The sequence below is a fragment of the Athene noctua genome, chromosome 26, assembly GCF_965140245.1.
Source record: "Athene noctua chromosome 26, bAthNoc1.hap1.1, whole genome shotgun sequence".
NCBI classification, from domain to species: domain Eukaryota; kingdom Metazoa; phylum Chordata; class Aves; order Strigiformes; family Strigidae; genus Athene; species Athene noctua.
Window position 1 is genome coordinate 1814093 of NC_134062.1, and position 16942 is coordinate 1831034.

Sequence of the window (16942 nt, forward strand, 5' to 3'; positions counted from 1 at the left end):
GCTGTGGGGTCACTGTGATATGAGGAGGAAATAAGGGCTATTTTTCCTGCACAGACACAAAGCGAGAAATGAGAAAAATAGACCTGAGTCTAGATACGATCACATCACTCCACTGGAGACCTGAAAGAAGAATTTCAGTTCCAGCCAGGACTGGCAGTGGAAGATTCAGCTCTGAAACAGAACTCTCCTCTTCACGGTCCTCCCAAATCAAAACTCTTTTGGTTTGCTAGACTTAATACATTTTAAGCAGTGTGTATTCCTACAGATTGCTCTAACAAGTCAGGCTGTAATGGGAGTTGAGACTGGCTTCGGGACAGGAGGGTGTATGTTCCGAGGGGAACTGAAGGGTAGCTAAAGGGGCTGACAGACAAGGCTTGGAAGCCTTCTGTAGGAATCAGCAAGTGAATCCTCATTTGATACCAGACACAGGGTTCTTCACCTTATTCAGACAGGATGGTGCAAACAAGAAACAAGAATGAACGTAGTGCTGTAACACACACTGTTGGTGGAGAAAGCTGCTGCCCTGTCACACATGGAGACCTATCAGCACAGCAGGGCCCTCATTTCCAGCTGAAAATTCAAGGTGTCACCGCACAGCAAATGTTTAAGAACTTGTCCAGGGCCTTAATACAGGAGCTGGAACTGCAGAGCTATGGAACGCCCCACTCTGGCTTTCCCCTAAAGGAAAGAAAGTCTTCTGAGATGCGGGTGGGGGAGGTAACATCCTGGTTTACCATCCTACCTTCTTTTGCATCATACAACCTCGAATGCCATTCTCCCTCTCCCAGTGCCCTCCATTCTGCTTTGTACTTGAGGATGGGCACCCCACCAGTAGCTTCAGGCTCATCAAACTCCACCTGGGCAGTACTGGAGTAAGGCTCCACTCTGTCAATGGAAGGAGAGGACGGAGTATCTGGGGGAGGAAGGGAAAACAACCAGTGATAGAGAAGACAGTGGGAAACAAGCTTCAGTGGCAAAGAAAAGAAAACTGGGAATATCAAACACACCCTTGTCATGGCTTCACAAAGGAGAGGAGAAGGGTAGGCCCAGGCTCCCCTCAGGAGGGCAGTAGCATTTCAGAATGCTCATTAGACAGTGTAGAGACCTTCATCTTGTCCCTCCTCTAAGATGCTACACTTACAGTTATCTTCTTGAAAAGAGAGCAACCAGAGCAGAGTAGCAAGAGCATCTTGGGTGCTGTTTTGTCCCTATGGCCTCTTCCACAGGGTGCTCCAAAACACAGCCTGACCATTCCTCAATCCGTCTCTATGGCAGCCCTGAGAGGACACCAGAGGCCCTTCCAGTCCGTCATGCAGTCGGACACTGGACCTCTTTGGTTGGCACACAGTGCTTTGAGGTTTCTATCTTGCACTACCCCTACTATTAGAGATATCTTGCTGATTTTGAGAAACAGAAGAGCCCACGCGTGCACATATGCAATGGCTGTCAGAAACCAAAGATCACAGCTCTGTCAAAGTGTACTGGAAGGGCAGAAAAGAATAAAACCCTCCAGAAACAAGGAAACAGAGATACTGAGAATCTTGTTATCTCTACAACCCATCCCAGCATAAAAATCTATGAACAGTCTCTTCCAAAGTAGAAGCTGGCTCTCCTGCCACCCAACACACCCTAGGAAAGAAGGGTCACTGTCACCTCCGTTCAGGGGCTGCGTATGCATCTCCTCATCTCCCTGCCTGGGATGCTCACCTGCCTGCACAAGAATGAACTCTGAGGACTCCTGGCCAATGCGGTTCACAGCAGTGCAGTTATAGTTCCCAAAGTCATTTTCAGAGTCTGGTGTCACCTGTGGAAGGAATGAAGGCTCACGCTCAGATCAAAACACCCTTTCTGCTCTGTCAACGCACCCTGCATTTTGCTGGGGAGAGAAGCCACGATACAGTCCGTGTGCTAACACTCGGAGGGCTGCCCACAGAGGGGAGAACTGCAGTGAAAGTCAAAGGCAAGGAGGGGGTGGTGTTTTCTGTTACCTGATTTTCTTAGCAGTTATGTGCCAGTGCCAGAAACAGCACATAACTTCTTCTCAACCAACAGGGTGCCCTGACAAAAGACTTAACTCCTTCAACATGGGGAACGTAAATTATCTGATAGCACTGAGCCTTCCTGGCTGCATCTGCCGCCTTCTCCCCTCCTTGCTTTTCCTCACCTCTAGGTAGCTTGCCGATGGAGTGTTGTAGATCTTGATGTTGCTGTAGTTTGAGCTGGGAAGCAGCTGTCCATCCCGGAACCAGGAGATGACAGCACTAGGGTAAGCAAATACCTCACAGGTGATGTTCACTTGATTTCCTTCCCAGGTATAAACAGCCACAGGGCCCTGAAGCTTGGGGGCATCTGAAAGACAGACACATTTGTGAAGGCAATTTGAGCCAGAAAAAAAAAATAAAAAATCTCCTCAAATAGTCCAGTCAGCCTCACTTTAAGGATTCCTTGGCTGGGGTCCAGTTTAATGTGGGGAAGGGAAGCTGCCTTTTCATCTGGGGTGACGGGTGGTGCCTTTTGCTGAAGGATATAAGGAGGAAACCTACTCAGTCCCAAAAGCTGCTCCTAGTGCAGTGTGGGAGGAGAGCAGACAGCATGCTAGGCATCTAGAGAAGTGCATACCAGGAATTTCTCCTAGGGGGGAAATTCTGATGCACCCAGCAAATGGGAGTGTGGCAAATTCACGGCCCATAATTTTCCCAAGGTGCAAACAGTATCCCAGCTAGAGACAGCCAGGACAAACATTTGCATGTATGCACACAGCAACATGTCTCCAACAAAATTATTTCAGACTGAGCTGCTTCCCACGTCCTCTACCTAAGCACCACACATCTCCCTAACCATCGGTGCCTCGGCCTCATCACAGGAAAAGGGTATCAGAACAGATCCCCCTCTAAAGACATGAACACCCTCCCCACCCCATCCTCCAGTTCTTACACTGCACTTCAAGGTACATGGCCTGGGAGTCCTGCCCGATGGTGTTGCTGGCTGTGCATACGTATTCTCCAGCATCTGTGTACTGAATTTCTTTGAGAGTCAGGGACGACACCCGGGCATGGCTACGTACTACGATGCGCCCATCCAGGGTCTGGCAGGAAAGGAAAAGAGAGTTAGAGGCTGAGCTCTGAGCCTGTGGTGCAGACTAAAGGGATGGGAAGAAATGCAAGTCTACCTCACGCCAACCCTCCAGTGCTCAGTACTTCAGAAGTGGTCACCTGGGGCCAGGTGAAATCCCGGGCACAGAGAGACATTTCCAAAAGCAACAAGAGAATTCCTTGTTGCACAGGGCCAGCTGCAGTGATTCAAAGCACTCAGGAGAAGGGGAAAAAATGAAATGAAGGACCAAAGTATCAGATGCTACTACATGTCTGAGGACAGCTGGATAACGTCTAGCTTCTTCCCAGAATCAGAACTGCAGAGATCCAGCTCTGGTTAAATATTTTTGCCAGCGTGCTTTTGCAGAAAACTTCCCCAAGAGCTACTGCCTTTCCACTTGGAGAATTCAGGCTTCCTCTGCTCTCACTAATACTTGTTTTCTTTCAGTATCCTTGAAATGGCATTAACGAGAACAGATCCAGACCTCAGAGCTGAAATCAGACAAAACGAAAGCTCAGAACTCTCACCTCAGCATTGCACTGAAGTGAGCGAGGTACAGGGAACAGGGCAAGAAAACTACACGACCCTTCTAGAGACAGCTCTGCTTCAAAGTCTTGGGATGCTCCAAGAAAGTTCTAGAGCAATCTGCACTGGTTATATGCCAGTTTAGAAATTGCTTTCACATACAAGAAAGTGTGGGGATGTCAATGACAGGGAGACAGGGAATGTAAAATCCAGGCTACCACTGGCTCAAAGGGATTGTAGCCACCCAGAGATCCCATCCCACATCACTGGGGTTTCTTTTTTGTTGTTGTTTTTTGGGGTTTGGGGGTTTTTTCCTCTCTCCAATTTGTGATGAAGGCCCAAGTGCTCTCTTAATACATGAAGCATGTGAGGCCATGGAGTAGTCCCTCCACCCTGGTGCTTGGAAGCTTTAAAGCACCAACTCTCTCATCTAGTTTCTGAATTGGCACAAGCACAAGTGAATAAACTAAGTATCCTCATGGCTGTGCCTGCTGCTGCAGCCTGCCACGCTTAATGCAATTAATGCTCCAAGAGCGTTAATTTTCTTGGAAGATACAGGACAAGTACTGAGATTACGAGTAAAAACCCCGAGGATATCAAAGAGCCACACGCACTGAGCTGTAGCACAAAGTGCATCTCTGGTATCTCAAGCAGTCAGGTTCTCTGGGCCTGAAGCCTCTTTCTGTTCTGAGCTCATGGTCTGCATCTCCGAGACTGACAAAGTTTCTACAAGTAAATGTGATTGCCTCTTATTTCTGAGTATTAATTCATTTGAACTAGTCAAATTTCACATGCACAAAACCAGGACCCTTTCATGAGGCAAACCCAATTATACGTATTTTTCTTCTCTCTTCTACCCTGCACACAGCTCTACTGCAATCCAGGACCAAGGCCACAAGCTACAAGCTCCATTCCCTCTCCTGTGCTCGGCCCCTCGTGTTGCTGGGACAGTTCTGTGCGGCCCGGACACGTGCTGGTGTGTGCATTGTTCCCTAGAACCAGGGAAGGATCCCTCAACCCGACACTGGTCCACTAGGGGATCTTTCACAGCCAAATTCTGCTTTTATTTTTCTTCACTGGCTGGCTGACTTGTGATTTGACCCCAAAACCCAGCTCATTTCTGAAACTATTGCAGTAGGAGCCATAAATATCAAGATTCCGTATCTGCAGAGACTCCCAGCTCCTTTCATCTCACTGAGTTGGGTGAATATTCTAAATACTTGTCTTTATGACCCCATCAGCAGGCAAGAGTATATGCACGGCAAAATACCAGCATATGATCACTAGAGCCAAGGCAATTTTACATCCAGTATCACCTGCCTTTTCCCCAGTTTGTCAAGATCCAGTACAAACAAAAAAGTGCTAGGCAGTCATGGCAAAATAACAACTTTACAAGTAATGCAACCGACTCTGCAGCTCTGTTTCTTAATGCAAAAGGCACAAGAAAAGAAAAAGAAAGATCAGGAAAAATACTCCAAAGAAGAGAAAAATTTCTCCTCAAGAAAGCATGCTACTAGTTTATTCATATTTTGGATTATCAGATGCTAACAATTCCGAGACACAGCATAGGTAGAAACTTGTGAGCCAGATGTAGACACTTTTAATCCCTTTTACCTAACTTCTCTGATTTTGAGTATTTTGGACAGCAAAATGCTTCAAGTAACGGGGAGACAACCTAAGGGACAGAGGCAGCAACTCATGCCGTACCCACTGCCCCTCTACAGAAGGGTGTGATATTCTGCACTGATTTCTACAGCTTGCCCTGACATACATGCAATGTTTTTCTCCCAGTTCTGACAGTGCCACGTGGCACACAGCCGCTCTGGACAGAGCTGGCCTGGATTCCAATACTTCAGTGACAAAGGGCAAGAGGAGAGACAAGTAGGAAATGCATTTACCTTCCCTCCGCCTCTGGATTTTTCAGTCCTTTTACACGTAAGTATCTAATAACTGCATTAAATGAAGTCAATCTCCTCACCCACTTTCCACGCGGTGGGCATAATCACAAACCAGCACTTGGAAATCCTGACCACAGCTACAAATCCCAGTGAAGGCAGGCGAGCGGTCTCTCCTAGCTCTGTGCTTGCACTGCACCACCCACAGCTCCTGCGCAGCTCTCAGTATTTGTAAGGCTGCACTGATTAATTCCCAGTTACCACAACGTCATCACCAGTGGCTGGTGTAACTGAGGGGTAATTTTGCTTCTAACTGAGTTTTTCCGCATCTGTTGGTGATAAGGAGGGGAGCAGGTTGTTAGCATATGCTGCTAATATGACTTTTAACAACTCTCCAGTATAGGCAGGACCAGAACGGTGATCTGAGACATTATGGGCTGGGCGTAGGAAGCAGAGCTAACCGGGCTTTAGAGGAAGAATCAGCCACCTGCACTCGTGCCTCCAAGCAAGGAAAGCAAGATTTACCACCCGTAGATGCTGCTATGACTGAAGCTCAGAGAGACTTTCTCACTTTGAATCAGCACTGCATCAGTAAGAGTGAAACACTTCATGCCACTGTCACTCGGCCTCCCGAGGAGCGACCTCCCGCAGCCGCACACGCTGCTGAGGGGCCCGTGCTGGCTCCGTCACACGGACCCCGGCACAAGCTGCAGCGGTAAGCTTCAACAACATTCCCACAGAACCCCACGCGCTATTCTGAGACACAAAGTAAGAAATTTAGAGACAGCAAGCTTAATAGTGTTAGTGCTCATATTAATAAAAAGCTTGAGACAGAGAGCACAGTGAAAACACGGGGAAGGGAGGGAGCAGGGATGGAGGGCAGACAGAGACAACTGTAAGAGCAATTAACATGAGGCCTGAAGAGATGCAACTACTCAAATTCCAAATTCTTCAACGCAAACTGGTCTGAATATCAAATGCCTTCGCTTGCCAAAATGAATCTATTCCAACAGATTATTCTGAAGTAGGAATGGGCAGGATCTTCTCAGCCCCATACGAAACAAGGGCAGATGGTGCTCATTAGATGTTCACCTTTTTTTTAGGCCACACCAGTCTCCATGATTTAAGATGGCTTAAAAGTAAAAAAGAATTCAGGATACCCAGAGACTCCATAAAGTTGATCCTAAAAATACAAATACCGGTCACCCAGTTCTGACAGCTAATTTTGTTCTCTACCTGACCCCTATTATTTACTTGGAAAGATGCTTCCCATTTGAACCATTCTGAAGCAGGAATGCTACAAACCAGGTGCACATAAAAGTAGGTGGTTATTATTCTTATTTTTAAAATACAGCACTGAATGTGAAATAAAACAGCAAAAAAACACATTTGCACCAAACTGAGTTACTGCATTATCCCACACCTCCTCCCTGACCCTCGCAAATCAAAGAGAAATAATAATTTAGCAATGTGCAGCATTTTCTGGAGTAATGTAACTTGTGAAAGGTTTCTCAGCATTGATTTTGAAATGGAACATGATGCAGTTGTCCTTTAAGAGAAGGTCAAACTTAGGGAGCACCATGAGCAAACAGATGAGTTGGCTGGAGCGGGAGAGGCTATCTTTGGGAAAAAATACTTTCCCAGAATACACGGTGTTGCTAATCCTTAAAACTCTAGAGGTGAGATATGATCACACTGCTAGCATAGAAGAAAATGGTGAATGCAGTATTTGTCAGATTTTACATTTGCTTTTATTTTTGTCTTTTTTTTTTTTTAAGTGACAACCAGGGTTACTCCCAACACAGCTAGTTTGCTCATTCATAAATGCATTACTACATGCCAAGCAACTTCTAACTCTATAAGCTGTTTCTTTTATGCATCTATAAGCTGTTTCTTTTATGCATCGATATTTAATTTGTTCATATTATTAATGCTAGTTTAGTTGGTGTGGTTACTGGACTAGAGATTTGTTAATCTTTAATGCTTAAGAAAACCAAAACACTAAGAAGTTTGCTAAAGGTCTGGTAATCTTATACCTCTTGTTTCTCGGGCCGGGTCCACGAAGCCTGGAAGGAACAGATATAGAACACAACAACAGAAAAAAAAAAGCAATAAAAGTTTATCAAAGGTTGCTTTTAGGTATCATAATGTATGCAGCACGCTGCGTTCTGTGCACATGCAGGCTCCAAGTTGCACATCTCATGTGTGTGGGGTGATCACAATTTCCATTTCCCAATTTAGATTTGCATTCAAAATTTAATATCCTAGAAATTGGTCTTAAAATGATTAAACAAAGGCTGATGATACCTAAAGACGGCTTTTGTTTTTACACACGGAGTGACTATTTCCCTTGTCACATCTCACCGTTTCTCGAAATCTGTTCCCACCACACCGGGGAAGTGATTCTTAGGACCTAGGTCACTCAATTACAATGATAGTTATGGAACTGGTTTTCTAACACTGGTTGGTTAGCCACCCACACACACTGATTAACATTAACACTCGTCTCGTTAATGTGATCATGCATCTGTACACATTTTCACATGCACACTGCGCCAGGAGTGGGAGACCTTCAACTGCAGAGCCCTGACACAGTAGGACCCGCGCGGGCAGGAGAGAGCAGGGCAGAACCTTGCCCCTCCAGCTGATCACGTCCGGCTCATCCTCCTCAGGGGTATGTGCACCCAGTCCTTCATGGCCTTGGACAGCCAAACAACAGGCATGAGTGAAACATGCACAAACCTTACCAAGAAACACACATTTCCCATTCAGAGAAAGCCACCAACAGTGTGAGCCATATTCACTGTGGTTCAGAGAGACCAAAGTTGCTGGGTTACATTTTCCCCCTGTAATTTATCTTCCAAATTTTTTTATTTTTATTTTTGGTCTCCATTTCAATTGCAACTTGACCCATTTCAGTTCAGGAGTCAAAAATCACCTGCTAATATCACAGCCATGATGGCGTTATAGAACATGAGGCACAAGCATTGCCAACGGGGGGATGGAACAGCATAGACAAGAGTGACATTACAGAAATGGAGATGAAAGCTTAGGAAATGAGAATAAAAAAAACAGAGTATCATTGCCACAGTGCTTCTCGTGAACACTGTGAGACTTAAGCATTAACATATGGTACAGACAGTCTCATTTTAGAATGTCTTTGATAAAAGCAAGTTATTTGCTTGTAACTAGAAGCCTGAGGTAAAGCCACCTAAAGAGAAGCTCACCAACACCTACCTGCATGGGCTAGGACACTCCCATCACCTGGTAATTTCTATGTATATATATACATATATATCCTGTTGTGCACAAGTTCCTTAAAAACTGAACAGGCAACCATAATAATCCAGCATAATCCCTTTCTGATGTACCAGTAATTCACTGGACCTGAGCAAGCCAGGCTAGCCAGGGAACTCCCCTGCTTATACCCAGGCACATCCCCTTTCAAACCCATTCACTGAGTCTCTATGTGTCAGCACAGAGGGATTTAAGAAAAAAGAAAAAAAAAAAAAAGGACAAAAGAGACATCTTTTTATCCTTTGGCGTTCAGTACCTGTCAACCTAAAGGAAGATGAAGGAGTAGAAAAGCCTGTTCCCACACTCCTTGAATTTGCTGTTTCTTCGTAATGGCACTCGTGGGTGTGGGGAAAAAAGACAGAACCACATTCTCCATCTTGAAGAGTTTCCTAGTACCTCTCCCTCAGCAAGACAAAGAGATACACAAGCTCTACTCAGCACCATGGAGGGGACAGAGGGGGAACCAAGACCCTTGAGCAGGCTGATATCTTCCCTTCCCTTGGGAAGCAAGTTGTTAAACGGGAGCATCTGCAGTTAGAACAGAGTTCCTTGGAACTGCCAATGTACTTTACTCCCTGGATCATTAAATCCAGAGATATTCCCATGTACATCTCATAAGATATGAAGCACAACACAAATTTAAGGCAGGGAATTGAATTCATGGTCCACTTAAAAAAAAAAATAATCAGGAAATGAAACAAGTTAAATTTTGAAATGTTAGATCCGCTGCATCGCATCTAGAAGCGCTTTGCTGATGGTATTGCAACAATGCTCATTTGCATCGGCAGAGTATTTGGCTCTTTTATATTTCAGTCAATTTCTTATTTTTTTACAGGTTTTTTTAATGACTTCACGCTAAATTTGACCTCATGTGAGCTGTGCAAGGGAACTGTTGGTTATTGTGCCCTAGCATGCTGCTGCAACACTGGCAGCCCAATGCTTACATCCCAGCACCGGGGCACTCCTTACCTTGCTGGAATTCAATCAAGTTGTTTTCATGCAAAGCTTTCTAAATTTTAAACAGTTTATCTATTTGCTCTAGCTGCCACCAACACCGAGTTGACAGAGGCTACTGCTCAGTAACAGTAACCCAGAAAATAAGTGGAAGGATGTTGGGCTGTTCCTCAGGGTAGCACGCTGCAGCCATGTAATTCCCCCGCCCGAGGGGTGAGCAAGAAGACATCTGTTATTCCAAGAAGCGCTCACCTCCTAAAGGGGCCTCTCACACACTGAACCCTTCAGAAGTCAGACTTCTGCATTTTCCTGCTTTAGGAACCGGGAACCTTGTGGGACAGCCCTGGTGGAAGAGGTCCCATAACACCCTACAGCTTAAACTGTAATCAGGATAAAGGAGGAAGAATACCAGAGCTGATCTCTTCCCTCTGTTCTTCGATTCCTTCATTCTGGTGAGAAAACCTTCGCTTTATTTTTGACTTGCCATTACAGAAATCGGTGACATGATGCAGGTCTTGAGAGGGGGCCAGGCAGCAGTACTGAGCGGGACCCTGTGCCACAGACCGACCTACTGCCAGCTCTGGCAAGGTGACAACAGGCCTGCGTAAAAACACCACCTGCTACACCTCCCATCCCTCACACACTGAGCTACACTGCTGGGAAGAAACCTCGGACCATCTCACACACACCTTCACGGGCCAGTTGCAGAGAGCGGTCAGCAACTGACTCACCCAAAAATCTGACGGGAAACACGCTCGTGCCTGCCTTAAAACTGTGACACTTCTATCCACCAATACACAACAGATCAGAACTGTATTTACTGAGTAACAGTATTCTGCTGGAGCAAGAGAAGAAACATGTCGCTTTAAACGGGCACAAGGCCTCCTGAAGGTGATGAGGAGCATGGCATACTGGCTTGATCAGCTTTACACCTGGTATTATTCCAGGAGAAAGCATTCCTCTTCCCTAAAATGGCACAGAGTAAATACTGGAGGAAAGAGAAGGCTGAAACACTTCAAATCATGATGCTGTTGACTTCCCAGGTGTGTTAGTTCTCGCTATGTTTTGCAGTAGGACAGGAATCTCAGACTGACAGGCCAAAAGTTTCTCCTAAGTAGCATGTTCCTACATTCACAACCCAAGTAACTAAGCAATTTTAAAAAAATTTTTTTTTTTTAATTTTACTTGCCCTCTCTGCAGGGCAGAAGAGTGCAAGCTGACTAGTAAAAGCAAGCTTCCAGCATGCCAGTATCTGGAAGTCTGGTCTGCTCATCCGTGTTGGGATGCAGTTGCCAATCATCTGATTTTGCTAGAGCACAGTCACAACCACTTACCTTTGCAAACCATCCTCAAAACAAAAGATTGTTTTTCCAAGGGGTGCCACGTTATGTGGGCACAGTCACAGAGAGGAGACTCTTTGGCTATGCAGGCCAGGATGTCAACAGATCTCTCGGGGAAGTGTGGGAATAGTGAAACAGTTGTGACACTGTCAATCCGGGTGTTTGAGCGACAGCACCTCCAGCACTGTGTCCGTATCTCAGGCTGTTCCTATTCTTGGACAGGCTGAGGGGGGGAAAAACCTCTAAGCCAGAGAGGCTGTTTGGGGGTCTGAGAAGGTTTTTCTAAGACACCAGGTGTTCATGGAAACACGTTCATGGGAATTAAGGCACTTCTAGACCTTTAAAAATCTGGACTGAAATAGAATTACGAAAGGGAACAGCACGTAGCAAGACAGATGCATCCAAGTACCTAAAGCTTGATAATGTTAAAATCAGTAGAGTCTGTCCACATCAGAGACCATCCATTTCCCTGTGCTATCCCAGAGACAGTCAGTGGATAGTAAACTGAATCTATGCGTTTGGTTGTACATGTAACAGAATGTTTATCAGAGTTAATTTGACCTGAGGATTTTCTGGACATCTGTACCATTCGCCTAAACTTACAGCACAAGATAGAGAACAAAACACACACACACAAAATTCTGCCTAGAAAGCGCATGGTATATAATTAAAAAAAATATCTTTCCCTTGAAGGTTTAAACCAGTCCATGAGACACATAGTAGTTCCCCAAACCTCTGATTTCCCCCCATCTATATCAGAAACTATCAGAGTATTGACATTTTCCTTAATATTGATCATCAACTTAACAGCATCAAGCAGGATATATGAGAGTCTCAAAAATGGTTAGCAGTTTTGCCACTGAGACCTTGTTAGTTTAACTGGGCTGGACAGATGGGACTCTGCAAACAGGCTCTCCTACCGACTTCTGCTTGGCTTAGTGTTATTTCAGTTTTTATGTAATTCCTGTCAAAGCTCTTCTCTGTGGCTGTGATCCAAACTCTAGTGCTAGATGCACTGGAGCACTGAGCTCCCGCCACCGCTCTCCTAGACAGAGACAAGACCATGAATAATCTCATCCTGTCAAAACAGGTCCCCCAGTCATCCTGTAGTGAGAGCCCAAGCCAACAGCTTTTGGAGGCAATGAACATCTCTCTCTAAACATTGCAGGGACTTAGACCAGCCCTCAAATCCAAAAGATGTTAAGAAAGAATTAAAGGCTGGAAAACTTTGGCACCATGATTAAGAAGTCACATATTAACATCCCGGTGAAGAGATGACATCAGAGAGGCGATTAAAAAAAGCTCATTTAGGAAGCTGCAGCGCAGAAGGCAGCTGTGGGGATGGTGACAGTGGGTACCTCTGTTGCTTTAAGACTTTCACAGTCTATCAGCTGCTGCCTTCACACGGAGTCAGAACTCCTGGTACGTCCAAGTTAGCTGAGCCTTGAAGCATCCTGTTATTAGAAGATCATTAATAAGCAACAACTCCTTGCTCCAACTTTTGTCTAGGCTTTCAGCTATGCCTCCTGATAACCTGTGCAACTATTATGAAATATCTACAGACTAGAGCACATCCTAATCTTGTTTAGTTAAGGAGAATCGTAGCCAATAAAGAATAACAGCACTCTTTTAAAAGAAAAACTGCTAATTATTTTTGCCTTTTAAGAACAAAATGGTATTGATGTGATCAACGAAACAGGTGAACACAAAGGCAGCCAGGCGTTCGTGCTTCAGACACATGCACTACTAGAATACAATACAGAAGGGCAAGAAGGAATTAACAGGCTCATTTTGGTCCACTGCATCTTTGAGAGATAATACCCCACAGCTCTCCACCTGCCACTCTCCCAGATCATACCATCACCATGACAGCACGGACAACACTGCAATCAGGGTGCTCGTTCCCACCTCTCAGCTTGCAAACTGAAGGGAAAAACCCTCTCACAAGCTTCCTGCAACTGTAGGTCCCTTTGGAAACTCCTCTGAAAAGGATCCAGGCCCTACTGCTTTCCAAGTTAACTCAACTCAGAGTGATACCAGCAGGAAGCAGAAAGCACATCCTCAGCTGTTATGGACCGAGAAGGCTCTTGGTACCAAAGGACACCCCTGGCACTGCTTCAGCTGGATCTGACCCTTTAGCAGACAGGCTGTGTAGGACCCCACGTGTTCTCACTACAGAGAGGGGAATCACCGTGATTTCCACGTGCATCTGCATGTGGCTACCATGCATTCTGGCTCAGCAGAGGCAAACAGATACAGGCTGCACCCATCCCAGCAGATGAGACCATGGTTTTGGGAAAAGTTGTACCTTCTCTTCATTGCTAATGTTCCGGGTGGAGGTTCTCCAAGTGATGGAAGGGATTGGGTCCCCAGATGCCTCACAGGTCAGTGTAATCTGATCCTCCAGCTCCATGGCTGTTTTATTCTCCACATAGGTGATTTTGGGTTTTGCTGAAAAGAAAAAGCCTTCGTTCAGTTGGTGCTCAGAGTGAAGCTTGTCTGTCAACAGCAACAGGCTGAAAGAAGCAACACTGGGGAAAAAAGGCTTTTGAATTGGCACAAGTTTACTGCTACGTGGGGAAGGGAGCAGAGGGACATTTGAGAAGAGGTATGGTACCTCCTTGCAGAACTAGGAGACCTTTTCTAGACACACTTACAGATGAGGCTTGTAAGACGGGACTAGAAGAGAGTAGATCTGAAGCAGAACCCATTTCATGCCGCACAAACCATCAGTTTCTGAGATTATCAGCTAAATCTTCCACCTTGCTGCCTACTCTCTCTGCCCCAAATTAGCCTTTTGATAAACAGCTTTGTCAAGTGGCTGGCAGAGAGATGGGACAGACAGAATGATATTCCGTAACGCTCCCAGACTCACGGAATCAGGAAAGCTGCTGATTCATCGTTCGCCCAGTGGTGGGTGCAGTTCACCCCCTGGCCAGGTTATAGCAAGTCCCACTGAAGTGCTAAAGCCCTTTTAACAGCAGCTTTGGTTGGATTAGGATTCAGCCCCCTGGGCCAGGAAAATATTTCAGGTACCATGAGAATCTCGCACCGCCCCTGCACAGGACTGAATTTCTTTTATCAGAGAGGAGTGGAGTCGGCACCTGTTTCAGACACGCACACAGCATCACGGTGGCAGAGGTGCACAGCATCACTTGGGAAAGAAGCAGCTCTGGGTAAGACACATCAGGCATTAACTGGGATAAGTAAGTTACTCCCAGCTTGCACTAGTGAGCCACCAATAGCCAACTGGGTGGGAAAGGGGGGACAGTAAGCGCATGGTTACCAAAGACTTTTAGATGAATAGTGGCATCCTGCTCGCCAGCCTTGTTCTCAGCAATGCAGATGTATTCCGCTTCGTCACTCTTATCCACCTTCTTGATGATGAGCTCAGACCCATCGTAGTTAAAACTGTATTTCTCTTCATCATCAGCCTCTTCTATTTGCTCTCCATCCCTGCAGGGCACAGAGCACACTGGCTGTGTTGGGGAGCAGAAGCGAAGGCTATTTTGTTTTAGACTCGTTAACACTAGAAAGGCATTACTACACCGAAACTCCTCAGACTAGGAGAGAGCACCACCTTTTCCCTTCCCTGTGGGTTATGAAGTTTACATTTTGATCCATTCCTAATCCCTCCTGCCTTAGGGCTCTTGGAAGCTGAACCTTCCCCCTCCTGACACAGCCTATACACAAACACCACCGAAGGTGGCTCCTGTCCTTGCATATCGAGGCAGCATTCCGAGCTGTCATCAGCTTTTTCAACATTACAACCGTGCTCGTAACCTTCACCAAAGGCTACACAATTTCAAGAACAGCACACCTGAAGTCTGTATCAGTGCCTGGCAGTGAAATTTAGACACAATAAAATGAAGAGAAAGACTTCAGATGAGGATCTCCTGGCATGACAAATACAAGTTACAGCACCCATTTTTGCATTTCCCCGCCAGTGCAACAGATGATAGATAATAAACTGACCCACGGGATGGGTCTGGTCAACGTGAAGCTTCTTCTCTATTTGCAGTTTGACAAAGGATGCAATGGGACAGGGAAAAAATTGATACTTTTACTGTTATTCTCGTTTTTCCAGGAAGCTGTACTGGTTTTGGCTCAGACAGAGTTAATTTTCTTCCTAGTAGCTCACATAGTGCTACATTTTGGGTTTGCAACCAAAACAGTGTTGATAACAGACACCATGTCAAAAGGTTTTCTGTTTCTTATGCTGCCCTGCCAGCGAGTAGGCTGGGAGTGCACAAGTTAGGAGGGGATACATCTGGGGCAGCTGACCTGGCTAAACACCTGCCTGACAACAGCAAGGAACGAATGAATTCCTCATTTCGCTTTGCTTGCATGCACAGCTTTGCTTTATCTGTTAAAATGTCTTTATCTCAACCCGTGAGAGTTTTGGGATTTTACCCTTCCCCATGCCCCTCGGGAGGCAGGTAGTAAGTGGTACTTAGCTGCCTACCTGGATCAACCCAAAAGAGAAGCTAGCTGCAATTCTGTTATAAGGCTTTTCTTTCACTGGTGAGAAAAATTAATCAATCTTATTCCAGTTAAAATGCTGCTTTCCCTCCAGCCTGGCTTTCCAGGCCTTTGTGAAAACATCCACGCTCACACACAACCAGGACATTGTACACAGCATCTTACTTTGTCCACGTCACGGTTGGCTCAGGAAAGCCATCAGCATCACATGCTAAGGTGACAGACTGGCTGAGGTTGGCGGTGGCGTTCATAGTGCTCTGCCTGGCACGCACAGAAGGAGGTACTAGAAGAGAAGGAATCCACACTCAAGTTAGAAAGGACAGGAGATGTGAGCAAGTGTGACAGGAGATGTGAGCAAGCGTGGGCCCTGGAAGGCTCACTGTAAATCTCTCCAACACACAGAGATGTCCCCAGGAATCCCAACCCTTACGCCATCACCTGCAGGTTTCAGTCAGCAGGTCTGATGCAGGATCTCTCCAAAGCAATCAGCACAGGGAAGGGCGGGCAGGGGGTGGGGGGATGCACAGAAAGTCAGCATTGTGGGCAAAACCACTGGAGTCCCAACCGTATCAGTACCTCACTCTTAAGTCATGAGACACTTAAGGTTTCTCGTGACGTGACAGTTTCCGGTAAACACCTGGTAAACAGTCGATTTCTTTGACATTTTTATGGGACACAGCAGAGAAAGACTAGTAAGCTGATGGCAAACAGTGAGTGTGAATCTGAAGTACCATTGCCATCGGCAGCCTGGAGCGCGGGCGCTGCACACCCTGCCCCCACGCTGCCCTCACTCCGAGCTGCTCACCGTTTACAATGACCTGAATATCTTTGAAGTTGATCTCCCCACGAGCCAAGATCCGGCCCTCGCAGCGGTACGTCCCTTCATCCGTTTTCTTGATTCCCCGGATCTGCAGGTAGTTGTTGGACAGGACTATGAATCGAACTAGAAAAGACAAAAGGAAGGTTGGTCCAGGCATCCTCAGGAAAGCTCACTGCAGGTGACAGGTTCTTCTCCTCTCCTTGCCCTTTCTGGGTTGGGACAAGGCTTAGTGTAATAAAATTTCCCTCCCCATCATTTAATGGAGATGCTGCTGTAACTGGATCTGATGTTGCCAAGAAAGAACCCAGATGTGGGCGGCAGGCAAACGGCTCTGGTGCTTTATACCATAAGTACACACGGAGGGATAAACAGACACACACAAACACATTTGCATTTCATTAGTATCAGACAACAAACAATCTGTAACTTGCCCCTCCTGCCCAAGGGTGGCAGAGTTCAAGTCTTACAACAGTTCCCTTGTGCCTGCAACAAGCAGACGTGGGAAGCACAGCTGAGGCAGGGATCCCAACTGGGGT

General features: G+C 46.1%; 1 protein-coding gene across 2 annotated transcripts in view; it reads right to left on the bottom strand.

Moving 5' to 3' along the window:
- Positions 1-16942, bottom strand: part of NCAM1 (neural cell adhesion molecule 1) — a 134264-nt gene that overhangs the window by 40597 nt on the left and 76725 nt on the right. Inside the window, exons 5-13 of one of the 2 annotated variants that reach the window (XM_074927647.1) lie at positions 16392-16529; positions 15752-15869; positions 14391-14560; positions 13413-13555; positions 7550-7579; positions 2935-3085; positions 2165-2349; positions 1708-1804; positions 743-913 (exon numbers count right to left, since the gene is read on the bottom strand). In XM_074927647.1, coding sequence (XP_074783748.1) covers positions 743-913; positions 1708-1804; positions 2165-2349; positions 2935-3085; positions 7550-7579; positions 13413-13555; positions 14391-14560; positions 15752-15869; positions 16392-16529 — 1203 coding nt within the window. The remainder of the gene's footprint in view (positions 1-742; positions 914-1707; positions 1805-2164; positions 2350-2934; positions 3086-7549; positions 7580-13412; positions 13556-14390; positions 14561-15751; positions 15870-16391; positions 16530-16942) is intronic. The other variant, XM_074927648.1, reaches the window with a different exon arrangement.